The sequence below is a fragment of the Rhinolophus ferrumequinum genome, chromosome 7, assembly GCF_004115265.2.
Source record: "Rhinolophus ferrumequinum isolate MPI-CBG mRhiFer1 chromosome 7, mRhiFer1_v1.p, whole genome shotgun sequence".
Lineage (NCBI taxonomy): Eukaryota > Metazoa > Chordata > Mammalia > Chiroptera > Rhinolophidae > Rhinolophus > Rhinolophus ferrumequinum.
Window position 1 is genome coordinate 22,848,126 of NC_046290.1, and position 17,769 is coordinate 22,865,894.

Here is a 17,769-nt window from a genome sequence, read left to right on the forward strand (position 1 = left end):
GGAGCCTTTCCATTATGATTACAAAATTCAATGAATGCTGCTGCCAAGTACCATCCTGGAAAAGAGGGGATCAATACGGGAAACATATTTATTTGGGGAATATTTATTTGGGGAAGGGGGTGGTCACATCGAACCTTAATCACAGTGTGTGACAAGTTTCAACTTGTTTGGTGCAGTTAGTCGGGTGGGTGTGAGCTATGGTTGAGAGAAGGTGTGTTTTAAAGTGTCCCATAAATCCTCCTGACAACACTCCTTGTCACACTTCACTTCTGGTATATGGCAATTTCTGTCAAATAAAAACATTACGGTGTGTCCTCATCTACTTTATTTACCGGATCTGGCATCGTGCGACTTCTGGCTCTTCCCCAAAGTCAAAATGATTCAGGACACTGGGGCAGCCACGAGAGCACAATTAGACACTCATGAAAGAGGACTTCCAGAACTGCTTCAGAAAGTGGCAAGAATGATGGGATAAGTGTGTTTGAAGCATGAGGGTGTATTTTGAGAGGGATTAATGGCAATGTGTCTTTTACTATAATAATTTTCTTTTATTTAGACATTCACCATATTGTTTGATCACACCTAGTATACTTTAAATTTTTCATAGGTTGACTTTTAAAAAAATCATTAGAACAAAATAAATTCAGAGCTAAATAATTGGAATTAAATGGTGATTATAGAATGCTAAAAGATAATCTGAAAGTGGAAATTAATAAATATTTATTGAATGGCTATTATATGCTAGGCACTGTTCTAGGTACTGGAGATACCAGTAAACAAAAACCAAAACTAACTGCACAATTTTAATTTTAAAGGAAAATTGTAGTCCTTGAAATGTTGACTGATTAAATATTTTCATACTTATGTTTTAGATTTGCTCTATTCTTGGTGTTTGAACAAAAAAATATTTGGACATTTAATAGATTCATTCATTTCCTTCTTGAACATGTACTATACAAAAAACTCCAACTTCTTTTGTACCAGCTGGGCATCCGAGATTGCTTGGGAGACTTATTAGTTATAGGGTACTCACCCTGGGCGAGATAACAGAATTGCTCATATGTCTGGGAGAAGTGTGTTTACAGCTGTTCTGGGGGAGCCTTTCTCTGAAGTGCCTTACTCTCCAAACCAATTTCCTCTAATACTATGTAGCCTGTTTTATGGCAGCACATTACAAATACACCCTCAGAATTTGGTGAATATCATTCAATGGTTCCCAGCCATCAGTAGTAGGGGGCACTATTTATTTGGGGAAGGGGGTGGTCACACTGACTGGTATTAGTGGGTAAGGGACAGGGAGGCTAAATGAATCCTGCACTGGGATGGCAGTTTTTTCCCCACCAAAAAGGCCAGTGGTGCCGCCCACCTAGAGACACTGAGCTGTTGTTACTTGGTACAGAAACTTCATTTTAGTTATGTATTTTTTCTACTAGAAAACAAGTCAGATAGTTTTAACATTACATTTTATTAAATACTGACATGCCACAAAATTATTTCATTGAAAATTAGCCAAGAAATGAAAAATCACTTAATAACTGGTTTTCTACACCTTGGTTTGGTTGAGAAACTCTTATAGGGAAGTAGAAGGTATCTAACAAGTACTCACTGCACTGAACAGTTTTGAGGAGCTGTTTTGAAGAACATCTGTAACTTTAAAGACTGTTTATCTTGTTCAGAGATTTCTTCAAAATGTATACTTTAAAAATAAGTCATATAATTATTCAGACTTGTTTGGCGATGCCTAAACTTCAGCAGATTTGTGAAGAAACCACAGATAAATGCAATCAGTTCAATGCAATTAATCAATTCAATACTATTTTTTGTTTTTAAAGTATCCTTTAAAATAATGATTCTCAAACTTTAGCATACATCAGAATTTCCTGGGGGGTGGGAGGCAGGAGAGCTTTCTAAATTGGAGATTGCTGGCCCACTGCCAGAGTTTCTGACAAGTTTCCAGGTGATGCTGATGCTATCTGTCCGGGCACAGCACTTTGAGAATCATTGCTTTAAGATATATTCTCTAGATTCAAACTAATAAGCAATGCCCGTATGCCTTTGCTTTTTCTAATAGCAAATAAACAAAAGAACATTTCGGATATGGCTTCATCAAACTTTGAATTTTTAGACTCTTGAAATGTCCTACTTAAATAGAATAGAATTAATTTATCTATCTTGGTTCGTAATGATTCCGATGAGTTCAAAAGACAGAACCACAGGATAGTCCAGTACTGAATAATCTACGATTCCATGAAAACACTTACTGACAAAATATACAGCAACTATTAGGATACAGGGATCTTGCTCCTATCTCCTCCACGTTTCTTCACTTGAGAAAATCCAGTAAGAAATCATGAAGGGTACTATACCCAGAATGAGAATATGACCTATCATGAATGTATACATAAGTGTCACAATGTACTGTCATACTTAAGATTCAGATTCAGGAACTTCGTCAGGGCAGCAGTAATATTCCACAAAACATATCTGTCCATCTTCGTTTCTAATCATATACTGTAATGAGAGGAATCCCCGGTTATCTGTCCGAATAGATACCTTACAAGACAGGACTAATGCCTTTGTAGAGGGTTTCAGTAAAGAAATCTTGTATCTGTAGAAGAGTAAACCAAAAGCTGTTATTTGGACACACTTAAAGCAGTGCTCTTAACTAAGTAAAGGACAAAAATTAGCCAAGAACTACTAAGTCGCAAATATAAAAATAAATTCCAATTCTCGTCCAAATTTGCTAATATGTATTTTCTCTTCATTAAAAAAAATCATCTACTATTAAAATCCAAAATCCCCAAGTAAACCCAGAGCCCTACTGTTCATATTTTTTTAAATGCTACACTTTCATCAACAGAGTGGAAGTTTAAAAAAAAATTGTTTAATAGAAATTTGATACTTAATCTCACCATCACCAATGGCAACTTCTCTATTACGAACTCACCTGTTGACCTGGGTCTGAGTACAATTAAATGACTCCATCAAATCAGAATCTTTGGGATAGTCAAGGTGGGAGCTTCCTGCATTCCCAAAAGTAGATAACCTATAGTAGAAAATGAGCAAGTCATTTATTCATTGGTCCAACAATAAGCCACGTTAGGAACCAAATAAACACTTCCTTAAGAAACTCATTCTAGAGAGTGAAACAGATATGTAAACAAATATGGACAATACACTATAACAGTCACCATAATAAAGACTCCCACAGGATGCTGTGGGAATACAGGGAAACTAGCAACCAATAAACAGCTTTGAGAAGTATCAGTCCTAAAAGGAATCAATTTCATTGCGTTAATCTTACTCTGATACTGACCTTTCCTCATCCTTAAATTAGAAATATATAACAGAGGAGAGCGAGTTGAGGAGTGATGGAAGAGTCTTATCTACATCAGCTGCAAGGCTGGGGTCCTGCTCCCTACCTTTACTGCCATACCAAGCAATTATGGCTTTCCTGTATCTTAGGGAGCTCTTCAGGCTGTTCTATGAAGCTTTCCTTGCTTGGTAACATCAGCAGTTTGTGCGGAGAGTTTATAATCTGCAAGAACACACCATTTGCTATGGGATTAGCACACTGGTAAGTACAATATGAGCAGTGATAGGACACCTCCGTGCTGTTTTTCCCTAGGACCTATCTTTTTCCTCTCTTGTAACACAGCCTCTTTCTCTGAGCCATCTTGTCCGTGCCCAGCCATGGATGAGACTAGTCCATTCTAGAGTGATCTCCTGAGCTCTAGATCTACATATCGAACTACTTTCTGGTGTCATAGGCACGTCCAATTTAACATAAAAAAATTTCAACTCCCAGTTCCCACCACCAGATCATTTCCCACACAGGAGATGAACGATAACCACGAACCATCTAGTTACCCATGCTGAGAGAGATCATTAGGTGGGGGTCTTCTGAAATACTGTTGAAGTGCCTGGAATTTTAATTCCGATCACTGCTTAAATAGGGTTCCGCTGATTTCCATTTTGGTTAACATTTTAACAGAACTTGAGTCCAATTTTTATCTGCCTACTGCCATGAAAAGAGCCGTCAGTTCTTCTAAAGTAGATATTAAAAAATCCTTTACTCATTAATATTCTGAAATATTTCAGAAGAGAATATTTAAATTCTCTCCCTAAATTGATTCTAATCCCAAAAAGAGACTTGCCATTTCATAATTTTTGGGGTCAAAATTTCAGGAGCAGCTTGATAGTTTCTGACATTGTATTCCTGCTGAAAATTACCCTCCATTAGGAAGCTTACCTTGACCAGTCCTCCCTAAGTATTCATGTGTTGGTTCCCTAAGTATCTCTGGGTATTATCTTGGTACTTAATGTCATGCAGTTTCGTTCCTTCTCTGCTGTTTCACATATTTCCACTTTACCTTGATTTTAAGCTGTTCCTTCCTGTAATGCTTACCAAGGTAAATATGCAACAGTAGGTGATCAATAGATACTCAGTGAATAAACCACGTATAGAAAACATCTATCTACTTCCTTTTGAAAGGAAAGAAAAACCAACACTACCTAACTAGGAAGCTTTAAATAGTGAGTTAATCTTCCTGGGTCCTGGGTGTCCTGATCAATAAAAGGGGGAGGTAAGAGTAAACGCTCTCCAAAGTTCTGAAAATTCTAGGAACCTGGATAATAAAAGTTCTGCATCCTAAGCAAATGCGTAAGTAGGCAGATAGTATCAACCACATTAGCTTCATTATACTGCTTTCAAGTACCTGAAGTAAGGCTTGTCAGGAGACATGGTGATCTGTAGGACCTCACTTGTCATATCCAATTCAGAAAATGCTTCACGGAGCCCCTCGGACTGCAGAATGATTTTATTAATAACATTGGTGCTGCAGAAATCAAAATCCAGAGTTTCCTCAGGCTCCTGCGTATTGATTTTACAGACTGTCACCACTCCTCCTTCTTCAAGAAACAGCATCAGAGGGTAACCATAACCTTGATAACACATTCGAAGTGCAGTTAAAATCCCTGCAATGGAAATAAATCACACTTTGGGCTTAGCTTTATAGCTCTGGGTTCAGCTTTTCCTCAAATGATACATAAAACTCCTCAAGGGTACTTTATTCTGCCCAATTTCTAGCATATGTCTCTCTAAGAAAGGATCACATCTTCCCTGATGACAGCTGTGTGTAGACAATTCCAAAAATAACTGCAAGAAAATTGGGAAGCAGAACAAAATGTAATGTAATGCTCTGAAATTTCCCAGCTTGCCAGAACACCTCAGAAATACCTTACTGATGGTGTGTGTGTGTGCATGCGCACACACACATTTCAGGTTGGAGCATCTACTTGGTCCAATACTGTAATTAAGAGTTGTTGCAGAATAGGCTATGCTGTTTCTTGAAGGTTCAATTTGTGCAACAGTGGATTGCTTTGATATTGTCTGTACTATAAGGCCAGTGTATTCACTGTAAGGATCCTTCCTGCCTTTCCTATTGGGAGACATCCTTTACATTGCCCCAAGTTTTAAGATCAAATTGGGAGCAAAAGAGAGGGTGGTTAATGGTGGTTAGGGTTTTAATACTGCAACCCATTTGAGAGGGAGAAGAATACGTATGACAGGACATTCTGGCTCTTTTCCCTTATTGTAGGATGGAAGCCTGAGTGAGGGATGGGGGAAGGCAGATGCTTTTATGAAAAACCAGGTACGTTAGAGGATGTATAATTAATAATGGAATTGTCAGTACAAAATTAAAATATATTTTCTAGGGAACAATAACTGAATTTTCCCTAGCCAATCTCAGAGTCCACTGCTATGAAATAAAATCATTCTTCTGGGAATTTCTTGTAGTTGTACATCCATAGCAACTGAATTCACTATTCCTAAAAACTCCCTAAACAAATAAAATATATAAATATTGTAAAGGAAAGCATCTAGGAAAATAGACATAATTTATAAACAGGGCTTAACGGGAAAAAACAGTAACCAAATTCTGAATGCGGTAAACTGGAAATCAGGAGAATTGGTTTCTATTTTTCTCTACCACTAAACTGTAATTCTGGACAAGTTAGAGAAAAGCAGCAATTACTACATATTTCACTTGTTAAAGATATTTAAAACGAAGTCTTCTTTGGGTCAGTTGAAATTTAAAACCTAAAAGCTTTGTAAATTTAAAAAGATGAATGTAAGTACTTTTGCAAATATGAAAAGACCCATAAGCACACTTTCTATTAATATTTTCTATGAAAGTCACAATCCATGATTGTGACCAATGAAAAGTGAATTGGCAGTTCATTTTCTAAAGAAATGTTTATATTACATTCTAATAACTTTTCCTGTATTTTTGACCATTCTCTCTGCTTTTATGTTGTTATAATGTTAATAAAATGGTTCACCTGGCATAGGACTTGATCCAAAAATAGATAAGCAGTCTAAAAGGACAGTTAAATTAATTCGAAAAGTAACAGGCTCTTCCTGAACTTTAAACTCTTGAAATATTCCAGCCTATAAAAAAAGTGAACGAAAAAAAATATATTAAAGAATGAAAACTCACACATAAGGTTCTAGATTTCACTTTACATGTTTTTAAAAAATAATATTGTGTTAATCTTATTAAAATCATTTCTGATTACCAATAAAAACATCTTAAGCTTTTTCAGCTATCAACTCTATTCAATAATTAAAGCTGTAACAGTGATTTAGGTCCCATGCAAAACTTTATGAAGGGTCCTTCATATAACTTATTGGATCTAAACTATCCCCCATGTGACTCTCCCCTGTCTTTGGAAAATAGTCAAACAATTGAATAATGCATGAGTGATACTAGTTTTCAATTTCTTTTAAGGACAGGAACGTCTTATTTATTCAAGGTCATACTGTGCTCTTAGGTGTTCAGAAAAAAACGTTGAATCAAATGTGAAATCTGAATCATACAAATACTACTTTGTAAGAATAAACATATTATATTATAACCGATAAAAGGAAAAAAATTAATAAGAGGGAGGTAGTGGTAAGGAGTATATACTCTAGAAACATGTTTTGGGTTCTCATCCCATCTCAGCCACTTGCAAGCTGTTGGACTTTCGGCAAATCCCTTAAATTGTGCTTCAGTTTCCACATATGTAAAATGGGAATAATAGAGCCTACCTCATATTGTGAGGGTTAAATGAGTTAAACATGTAGAAAACAGAAGAGTGCCTGGCCTATAGTTTAAATTTTAGACATTATTTTTAACCATTATCTCTGTAAAACAAGACAGGGAAAGAATTTGTTACCTACCAGCAATGAAAAAAAATTCAAATAATGATATTGTTTTTTAACTTAAATGTCTATTAAGACCTTGGGAATTCATTAAACTGAGTAAGGAATAGCATGTCACAGACTTAAAGATACCTTCTTCCATACCTGAATAAAAGCATTTGCTTGCACACACTTTGCATTTTCCACTGTAACCTTGATTCCATTTTTAGTAGCAAAACACGTGGCATGTTCTCGGAAATGAATAGCCTTTAAGATAGTGGAGAGATTCCTAACGTTGTCAAGGCTGGCCGTCAAGCTGTAATCATTCTCCTCTTCGATCTGCTGGTTGAGGAGGGGCATCGTCTCCTGCACATTTGGCCCGGAGGAATGCTCCTGCTGCCAACACCTGCTCCCGCGGATCACGACACACCTGGGAGATTCGACAATAAAACTCCCCATCAATGCTGGCGAAGAAGCCCGCGATCTCAGCCTGCGCTGAGGCGAAGTGGAAGAGGTCTGGGCGTTGAACTTGGCCGACAGGGGACTGCTACTTAACTGTCTCTGTCCTTTTGGGGGAAATTATTTCTCTCTCTAAGCTATGGTTTCCTGTTTTTTAAGGGGGCAATAACACAGGAAAAGTTGCGAATAATGAAAACAGACAAACACTGTAGTTCTGCTTGTGGCCAGTTTCCCCAGTGTCGGTTCTGGCGCCCCCAATCTTTCTTTAACAGAACACGCAATGGGGAGGCGGGCCCCGATTCTCAAAAGAGCCACCTTGAGTCTCAGACAACCGGGTTTACCAGCCCGTCGCAGGGGCAGCATCTGTTTACTGGTCCAGGATTGCAAGGCGCAGAAACCCTACCTTTGCGGTGAGGTCTGGACTCCTGTGAACCCTTCCCAGCCAAGTCACCGAGGAAGCTAAGTGCAGCTCGGGAAGAATTGTAGAGGAAGGGGAGCAAGTCCCGCCACTTTTTTCAGATCGGCCGGCCACTTCGGCCACCGTCACCATAGAGCTACACGAGGCCTAGAGAGCCGAGCGTGCAGTACCACAGAGGCCGGAAGGAGGCACCATGGAGCTGGAGGACCACAGAGCCGAGCGCGCAGTACCATAGAGATCGGAAAGGGGAGCGAGCGGCCGAGCCGGAAGGAAGCCCAAGAGCGAAGGCGGCGAGGCAAGATGGCGGCGACCAAGAGGAAGCGGCGTGGAGGCTTGGCAGTTCAAGCGAAGAGACCAAAAAGAAGCGAAAAAGATGCCAGGCCGCCGCCTAAGCAGCGTGATATGGCAGAGGAGGCGGAGAATGAAGAGAGAAACCGTATCCCAGGCCCCGTTTGCCAGGTAAGGGGAGCTACTACCCCCGAGTTACACCTGCGGCCGCTGCTCCACGCACTTGCCCTGGGTTTACCTACCTAAATACAAGTCTGAGGATTTTGGAGTTGCCGAGGTGTTACGGGAGTTGGGTCTCAGCTGTCCGGGCGCGACTAGCCACCGCGTTTACATCTAATTCTCGTGCACGTGGTCGCCCTCTTGGGTGCGTCCGACTAAGCAACGGGGCGGGCTTCAGAGCTTTTAGCTGGCTCACTGGGAATCGACTAACGGAGTACTCAGTTCCAATGTTCTGTCTTCTAGTTATTCCACTTTATGTCGTTTGGAGGGTAGAACTTTCCCTTAAAGTAATTTCTAGATGTTTAGTGTATCCTTACAGTGATTCGTATTCTCATATTCTGCCATAGTCAATTACTGTCAGTCAGGGATCCTGAAGCTTGTAATGTGGTCCTTTAAAAGTTGCTGTTCTTGGGACTATGACTTTGACTTACTAGATCTTTAGCTCTCGAGGGATAACGAAAGCTAGAGTGGATAGTACAAGTTCTACTTGTATTCAACAAACTTTTAACGTGATAGGCACTGTACGAAATTAGGTTTCCCCTGCTTTGGGATTGCAAAACTGGAACGTGATCTCTTCCTGAAATGTTGGAGTTTAGAAGGAAACTAAGAATTCACATAAGTCGATGGTTTTTATTCAAAAGAAGGTGAACACAAGATGTTGGACTCACTTTCATTCAACTGAGAGCTCCCTGAACTAGATTGAGTACTGTGGAGTCAGGGATTGCCTTTGATTTGTTAATTTCTGTGCGCCCCCAACCCCCACCAGCTTGGCATAGTACTCTAGCACATAGTAAATGATGAATAAATGATTGTGGTGTGGTGGCAAGCACTAGGAAAGGAGTTAACTGAGGAATGAAAGATGAGTTTAAATTCTAGCCTTGCTATTAAGAGCTCTTTGCTCATCTGTATATTATTAGGAGGAAGGAAATGTGATTTACTTTTGGTGAAGAATAATCGGGACTTCCAGTAGATTTTCAATAAATTAGTGCTCTCATCCCTTAGGCATCATTGATTTGAGTCATAATAAGAAAAATCCTAGTGATGTGCAGAATGTAATAACTTTTACCCTAGGATAATCTGGTAAGGGATCATGAAGGAGTTAGCCTTTGAGCTGGATCGCAAAGGACAGAATTTTGATATTCAGAAACGAGAAGGAACAATACAAGGAGAGAAAAAAACCAATCAAAGGTGTTGAACTGTGGGAAATGCTGAAAACTTAAAGAAGTAAAGCCTGATTGGCTAAAGTGTAGGGTTGATTTGGGACAATCTGAGGTGAAAATATAAATGTATTTTAGAATCGAATGTTAAAAACTATGTCATTTTGGATTGTGTTTAGAAAATGCTGGGAGCTAAGAATGTGATTGGAGCAATGCTTTAAGATTAAGCTGGTGCTAGTCTGCCATATCTATTGCAGGAACTCCTCCCTGGAAGGCTAGCTAGCCATTTAAAAGATTTGTAGTTGATATAAGATCCTAACGATCTGAAGGAGGGCAGAGGGAATAGGAAAGGATTAAAAATTGTTGCAAAGAGAAATTGACAGCATTTAGTAGTGCTTATGGTATGAGAGAATATGGGCAGGTGGAAGATTCAAAGCCTGGGGGACTGAAATGGTGGTGATATCATCAGAAAACTAAATAATAAGGAAATATACCAGATTTAAGGTTTAAGTATTCTAGGATTGAATTTGAGATTAGTAGGGTTGGGAGACAGTTCTTTACCTTTTTGTAGAGTTGGCAATTGAAGCTATGAGAGTGATTATGAGAACTGTGTCCTGGAGAGAACAGAAATAAAAGAGGCTAAGAATCTTTAGAGTTAGGATGAGGAGTGGAAAGATTGAAGAAAAAAGAAACAAAAAAGGTAAGGGAGCAAAGGAGAGCATTTCTGGACGGCAACTGAGATTAGTGAATGCTGCTGAGTGACTGAATTTAAAGGGTTAGGTCAGGATTGTTTGACTTGCTACTTGGAAGCTTTATCTTTAAACAAACAACCAGTCAAGGTAGGTTCAGTATGAAACTCAAAATCTTAACAATTTCTTTTTCTTTAGGGCAAGTGGAAAAATAAGGAACGGATTCTCATCTTTTCTTCCAGAGGAATAAATTTCAGAACAAGACATTTAATGCAAGACTTAAGAATGTTGATGCCTCATTCTAAAGCAGGTGCCTTTATGTCATATACTTTAAAATTTATGTTTATAAACTTGCCTATTTATGTATTCACATTTCACGTCACACTTCAGTTTTTCAATCTTGTGAGATAAAGAACCACTACTCCTCAGAAGTATATATTTTCAGTGCCAAGATGTTTCAAGTTCACATTTTGTCAGAAAGTTTTTGCAGAATTTATTAAACATTCTCTTCACTTTCTTAAACAGATACGTCCTAATTATTGAAACATTTCTTGCAGGTCCAGAAATGCCTTCACTGTAATGCTCTCTCTCAGAGGTCATGGTTTGTCCTTTGAAATGATTCAGGACTGCCATGTATTGCTTTCTGCATTAAAAAACAAAAAAAGAAAACAAAAAAAGACTTCTTATATAAAAAATAATGGACCTAGAGTAGGATTTCAGGCACCTTTAAGTTGGAGCTCAGTGTGCTTCTAAATGCCGAGCTGATCTTTTTAGCAACGGGGTATCTTACAAGCAAATGAAGAACGTCTAGTTTTAAGTTTAGAACTGTGGCAGTGTCATCATGCAGCTGTCTTTGTGCCTGTGTTGGGAGATGCCTTTGGTTTTAATTCTGGGTAATAACTTAGTTGGTTAGATCAATGTTTCTCAAACTGGGATGTGCTGTTATATTTTCAGATCTTTGAAACTACTAAGAAATTTTAATTTGTATTGGTTTCCTTTTTCCTATGGTAATCCCAAACCATTTTTTTTTATTAGTTTTCTTTGGCAACTGTGATTCAAATGGAAAGAAATTTTCATCACTTCACATTTTAGTTTCTTAAAGTGAGTGTTCCTTAAATGGGAGTCCTAGAACATAGTTTTCAGTTGTGAGAATTTTTCATTTTTGAAAGAGATTCATAGAATACAGAAAGTCTGAGAACCACTGCTTACATCTTTTATAATTCTTGAGGAGTATTTTTAATCTCATTTTTACATTTAAAAATTTTAAAGAGGTCATGTGTTTTCAGATCTGATTGTTTTGAATATTAATAAAATTTCATTTAAATTGAAGATTATAAAAACTTTTAAAAGTATTTTCTAGAAAGAATGTGATTTGATTAAAGAAGGTTTGAAATCTTTTGTTTACTTGCTTTTTCTTTTTTTCTTTTTATAGACACTAAAATGGATCGTAAAGATAAGTTATTTGTGATTAACGAGGTAATTTTAGAAACTAACTAAAGTAAAATGTTCTAGGAACACTATTTAGGAAAAAAATATTTTGGAACACTAATACTCATTTTAAAAAGTCAGTTATTCAGTGACTTATATTGTTTTGTAAAATATACTTAGATTTTATTGAATCTTTAATAATCTATCTTCTAAATTTTTGTAGTACTCATTGTCTGTATCTTATGTTTTATCTTATATTCAGTATATATTGTTTCTTGATGATTCTTACATTTATTTTGTCCAAACAAGCACATGAACATTTTCTGGGAACAAGGATTCTCTCATTTTTTTCCTCTCATTATGTCTAAGATAGTGCAAATTGCTTAGTAGGTATTCATACAAAAACTACCAATCAGCATGTATGAAATATAATTAAAAACTCATTAAATATTTTTAAAACCCCACATTGTAAAAAGCATTTTGTCAGTATTAAAAGTGATGCATGTGGTATTTGCTCTTACGGTATTACCAACAAGTAATAGGTTAAATTTTCAAAGTGTTGTTGAAGATACTAACCTTACATTTTACAGCAGATGTTTAAAGACTTAGAATTTTTTAAACAGGATTTTCTTTGGCTATTAGAAAGACTTTTATTCATTTAGCATAATATTTGAACCTCTGCTATATCGTGGTATTGCTCTCTGCGTGCCATGGAAATGTGTTTTACAAAACAACACCCCGTCATTGTGGAGCTTACATTCTAATGGCAGAGAGAGGCCCTAAACAAGTCAAGTGAAGACAGGAGAAGTAAAACGGTATGGGTTTCCAGCAACTGAGGCTGGACTAGAAAACTGCCGATGGAATGTTGCTGTGTTTATTCCAAGACCAGTAAGAAACAAAAGCATTTGACATAAGAATTTTTTTTATTCGTTTCAGGTGTACAAAACAATGTAATAGTTAGACATTTCACCCCTCACAAAGGGATAACCCTCCTCCCCCAATCTATTATCCCTCTGACATCGTATATAGCTGTTACAATTCCATTGACACTATTCCCTATGCTGTACTCGACATCCTGTGACCATGTGTGTGTGTGTGTATATATATATATATATATATATATATATATATATATATATATATAAAACTATAGTTGACATTCAGTATTATTCAGCTTCAGGTGTATAGCACAGTGGTCAGACATCTACACAGTCCATGAAGTTGGCCTAAGAATTTTTTGTTAGGTTTAAAGAGTTTCGAGTTTATGAATACCATATCAGATAGTTTGTGAATACTACAATAGTATGGTACTTCACTCCTGTATTGCTTTTGTATATTTCTCAAGTGTGATTTTGTAAACCTTCAAGATGTTGAAGTTTAATTCAACTTGAAATAGGTTTTGCATAGCTCTACATTTCACCAATCCCTTAGTGATTTTATGGAAACAAATCACAGAAATGATAATATAAATGACGAAGAAAAAAGTTAAATTTGTTGATCTTAAAATAAAAAAACTAATTAAAAATCAGAATAACCATTATAAAGGATGTGTTTGGTTTTATAAGGACTATATTTTCCTAAGATTAGTGAGGCTAATTATATTTTGCTTTATCCCTAGGGTATCTGTTTTTAGTCTTTGTAGTTTATGCAGAGGACTGCTCACAAGAGGAGGTTCCCAGTAACCAGAAATGAGGCCAGTTACATTTAGATACTGAGAAAGAGTAGATGTTTCCACCAAAAAGTGAGCAGAGTGTCTATCAAGTTTACCTTGGGTAGAATGAATGCGAGGAACTTAAAAGATTTCTTTCTGTGAATAAATTAATTTACCTAGATTCATACCTTTGTAGGACATTAGTTTGCTTAAATATTTTTGGAAGAATGTAGGTTTTAATTGCACTGAATTACTTTAGTTCTCATTTTATTATTTACTTCATTTTTCTATACTTTGCTCTATTTAGGTTTGTGAAATGAAAAACTGCAATAAATGTATCTATTTTGAAGCTAAGAAGAAACAAGATCTCTATATGTGGTAAGGGAATGTATTAAGTAAGATTGGGGTGGAACTTGTTCTTTTAAATGGATTTATTCTTTGTACTTCTAATATTATAGGCTCCTTTCAGTCTCTTTTTTTTTTTGGTAAAAAGACAGGGCCAGGGTATGAAGTAAACTCACTTGATTTCACAAAAGTTAAAACCTGAAAGAAAATTTAATATATGAGTATTTTGAGCATTGTGTCTTAACTATGAATTGATAATAACCATTTAGCACATTCTGAATTCTAATTAGTAGGAAAACCTTCCTTCATATTTTTTAGGCTTTCAAATTCACCTCATGGACCATCTGCTAAATTCCTAGTTCAAAATAGTAAGTTGACTCAATTTAACATTTTTTTATGAGAAAATTGAAAATCTTTTGGGATACTTGTGCCAAAGTTAAGACTTTTTTTGTTACAATTTTTCTAGTTCATACCTTAGCTGAACTGAAGATGACTGGAAACTGTTTGAAAGGTTCTCGGCCCCTTTTGTCTTTTGACCCTGTAAGTTTTTCATTTAGTGTGTGAAGTCTAATATTTTACTCTGCATGGTTGTTTTTAGTTAGTATAGTTGTATGATTCAGTTTAGTTAACATAAAAAATCAGTTTTAAACAAAGCACTCTGCTGTTGTCAAATAATATGTTCACTTATCTTTGTAGGCATTTGATGAATTACCACATAATGCTTTGTTAAAAGAACTCTTAATTCAGGTAAATACCTTTTCTAGAAAGCATTTTTAGTAATACATTACAAAAGAGTGTCTCTTCCTTTGGACCTTTTAACTCAGCTACCTGAAACTAATATATACATGTTACATCGTTTAAGGAGCTAACAGACTTTTCTTATTTTTTGTTTTTTCTTACTAGATCTTTAGTACACCACGGTATCATCCTAAAAGCCAGCCATTTGTGGACCACGTGTTTACTTTCACCATTTTGGATAATAGGATATGGTTTCGGAACTTTCAGGTTAACTTTAATTAATTTTTAATTATACTTTGAAATAAATTAAGACAAACATCACTACTGTATGTTTACTATATATTTAATTTTGTAAAAAGGAAATAGTTTGAATATACATGAGGTAATTGAGTTCTAGATTTGTTCTAGGTGCTATGAAGGTGCTATGAAGGATGTAAGTTTCTTTCAAGAGGTTAGAATCTTACCTGGGGAGGGTAGGTGGGTGTGATAAAGACTTACAAAAACATAACCTCTGTAGAAGGCATTTATTAAGAACTATTAGATGAGTCATACAATGACTCAGGAGGAGAGGTGATTCTGCCAGTCTAGAAGCAGGAGTTTGGCAGGATAAGTCTGCAGAAAGGTGGAGAGGAGGAAGAGAACAGCAAAATGAAATTTTAGACTGCATAAGAAGTTAACTGGGCTCTTTTCTTCATGTGTTGTTATATTGAATACCTTGCAAACTGAGGGCAGACATACCTGAATCAATAAACAATGTTAATATTTGTAATTCAGAAGTTGCCTCAATCAGTAGCCATTCAGAAATAAATTTGACCATGTACTATATATACTTTTATATACCTTTTAATTTAATTTGAATTGGATTTATAAAAACAATTTAGGGGTTGATTTAACTTTTCAAAGGGTTCCTGTAGCATGTTTAAACACATTTTGTTATAGTAGTTGCAGTTTTAAAAATTCATTTTAATCAGTTTTTCAGGAATCCATGCATTGTGAGAAGCAAGATACTGAACCAAATTCAAATTACTCAATTTTAAAAGAACACACTGAAACAACGTTTATTTTCCCATGTCAACCACTTGAATTGTAACACATTTCAGAAAAGACTGATTTGGCATTTGCCAAGTTTCATCTCCACCCTCACTTTCAGTTTTTTAGGGCACATTTGTAATGAGGTTATTATAGCCAGTATACCTTTTAGGAATAGTATATGCAAACCAAAATGGCTGTTTCCTTTTTATTAAAGATCATAGAAGAAGATGCTGCTCTTGTAGAAATAGGACCTCGTTTTGTCTTAAATCTCATAAAAATTTTCCAAGGAAGTTTTGGAGGACCAACTTTGTATGAAAATCCTCACTACCAGTCACCAAACATGGTAAGCTGTTTTTGCTGTTGAGTGGTCCTCGATGTCCCAGAACTCTTTGGCTAAAATAATTCTGTCAAATAATCACTATTCTGTTAACTGTGAAACTGAACTTGATTTTTGCTGCACATCGTCTTGCAAATTACTATTTTTCTTTTAATGACATAGGGTGAAAGGAAATAGGGTTGATAGGTTAATGTCCTTGCCACATATAAAACATTTGTATTTCAAAAGCATCTAATGCTTTTTTGTTTCTAGCATCGGCGTGTCATAAGATCCATCACAGCTGCAAAGTACAAAGAGAAACAGCAAGTTAAAGAGGTGCAGAAACTGAGAAAGAAAGAACCAAAGACTATTCTTCCACATGATCCCACTGCAGATGTTTTTGTCATACCAGCTGAGGAAAAACCGATAGAAATACAGTGGGTCAAACCAGAGCCAAAAGTCGATTTGAAAGCAAGAAAGAAAAAGGTTTACAAAAGGCAAAGAAAAATGAAACAGAAGGTGAACAGGGGGAATGCAAAATGAATCAATGGATAACTAATTTGTTTTTCAGTTATATTTATTTTGTATTCATTGTGTAAATACTCTTATTATCCAGGATTACCTTATATCTAAGTAGTGTAGCATTTAAAAGGAAAAAAAAATTACAATCTTGTGGCTTCAGTGCTATATGTATTTTTCTCAATAAAATAACACCAGAGGTCATTAGTTAATTTCTGTTTTTCTTGTCAAAGTTTATTTGGTATTACTAAAAATTTAGAACACTTAAGGTTTAACCCTGCTCTCATGGATTAAAACTTTTGGTTTAGCAAGACTGAAATTCAGAGAGATTTATTGGGTCATTCTTACTTGTAAAACAAAACATTAGGTACTTTGAAGGTGTAGTTTTGGGTAAAGTGGGGGTAGACCAGTAGAAAGGAGTGTTTCACTGAGGTTTGAGTCCCTGAGTCACCAATTAATGAGACCTTGGAAAAGTCAACTTCTGATCTCGTTTTCTCACCTCAAAAAAAGTACAATAAAAATTCTTAGGTTTTGAAAATCAAATGAGTTAATACATGTGTTGAAAGCCTTTTGTAAATTATACATTTATTTTAGAAACAGTGGGTATTAATTACTTATTAAATTGATAGTAAAAGGAAGAAAAATGGGACAGTTGTTAGCGAGTACCAGAAAATTTGAATTTCTCTCCCTATGAGAAAATTTGAAGCAAAGCGAGCACTGGTTTTACCATTTTGGAGTTGGATTAATACAAGGAAAGACCGGGTTCTGGTTACCAGTGGTCATGGACAGGTTAAGTGGTGGCTGAGGAGATGGACAGATACATATACTATAGATACATCTATATATAATAAAATTCGGTCATGCCCGTGGTGTTCTATCACCCACTTATTTCACATTAATCATTTTCCCGTGTCCCTACAATATGGTTAGTAATTGCACAGTATTCTATATTATAGCTACATAATCAGTCCCTTGTTGGATATTCATTATTTCAGGTTTTTTTTTCCTATAGGTGCTTGCAGCAAACATATCTGTACATAAATTATTTTGTACAACACTTGTAGTTTCATGTAAGTGGAACTCAGGTCAGAGGTTGTGAACATGAAGACATTTTGATTGCTCTTCTAAATATTGTACCTCACCAGAGGTTAGAGTGTTCATTCTCTTGTACCATTGCCAGTGATGAAACAATCTTTGACAATTTGATAGGTAAAAAAATTAATACATTTTTTGGTTAGGTATTTTTCTTTTGTGACTAATCTTGTTTTGGGGTGGTAGTTTTTTTTTGTTTTTTTACTAATTTGTAAGAGCTCTTTTATAT

At 36.1% G+C, this 17,769-nt stretch overlaps 2 protein-coding genes across 3 annotated transcripts; one reads left to right on the plus strand and one right to left on the minus strand.

The window, feature by feature from the left end:
• Nucleotides 1-547: 547 nt before the first annotated feature.
• On the minus strand, nt 548-7,904 carry RAD1 (RAD1 checkpoint DNA exonuclease). Of its 2 annotated transcripts, none has more exons than XM_033110973.1 (5): nt 7,355-7,904; nt 6,346-6,454; nt 4,719-4,944; nt 2,948-3,046; nt 548-2,608 (listed from the first exon to the last, which is right to left on the minus strand). In XM_033110973.1, exons 1-5 carry the CDS (start codon nt 7,646-7,648, stop codon nt 2,428-2,430), a joined length of 909 nt encoding a protein of 302 aa, XP_032966864.1. In that variant the 5' UTR covers nt 7,649-7,904; the 3' UTR covers nt 548-2,427. The 2 variants fall into 2 exon arrangements, with proteins under 2 accessions (XP_032966864.1, XP_032966863.1); XM_033110972.1 differs by having other exon boundaries at nt 552-2,608; nt 4,719-4,977; nt 7,355-7,899.
• A 379-nt stretch (nt 7,905-8,283) lies between these two features.
• On the plus strand, nt 8,284-16,660 carry BRIX1 (biogenesis of ribosomes BRX1). Its single transcript, XM_033110971.1, has 10 exons — nt 8,284-8,525; nt 10,618-10,729; nt 11,852-11,895; nt 13,806-13,876; nt 14,162-14,211; nt 14,310-14,383; nt 14,540-14,590; nt 14,747-14,848; nt 15,828-15,956; nt 16,203-16,660. Exons 1-10 carry the CDS (start codon nt 8,367-8,369, stop codon nt 16,470-16,472), a joined length of 1,062 nt encoding a protein of 353 aa, XP_032966862.1. The 5' UTR covers nt 8,284-8,366; the 3' UTR covers nt 16,473-16,660.
• Nucleotides 16,661-17,769: the final 1,109 nt, after the last annotated feature.

Excerpts from the sequence above, each read along its gene's own strand:
- RAD1 (XM_033110972.1), bottom strand. The coding sequence starts at position 7,648 with ATGGGGAGTTTTATTGTCGAATCTCCCAGGTGTGTCGTGATCCGCGGG. Across the intron at positions 6,455-7,354 it reads AAGCAAATGCTTTTATTCAG|GCTGGAATATTTCAAGAGTT; the intron begins GTATGGAAGAAG and ends CTTTTTTTATAG. Across the intron at positions 3,047-4,718 it reads CCTGACAAGCCTTACTTCAG|GTTATCTACTTTTGGGAATG; the intron begins GTACTTGAAAGC and ends TTTCTACTATAG.
- BRIX1 (XM_033110971.1), top strand. The coding sequence starts at position 8,367 with ATGGCGGCGACCAAGAGGAAGCGGCGTGGAGGCTTGGCAGTTCAAGCG. Across the intron at positions 14,212-14,309 it reads TAAATTCCTAGTTCAAAATA|TTCATACCTTAGCTGAACTG; the intron begins GTAAGTTGACTC and ends CAATTTTTCTAG. Across the intron at positions 14,849-15,827 it reads TATGGTTTCGGAACTTTCAG|ATCATAGAAGAAGATGCTGC; the intron begins GTTAACTTTAAT and ends TTTTTATTAAAG.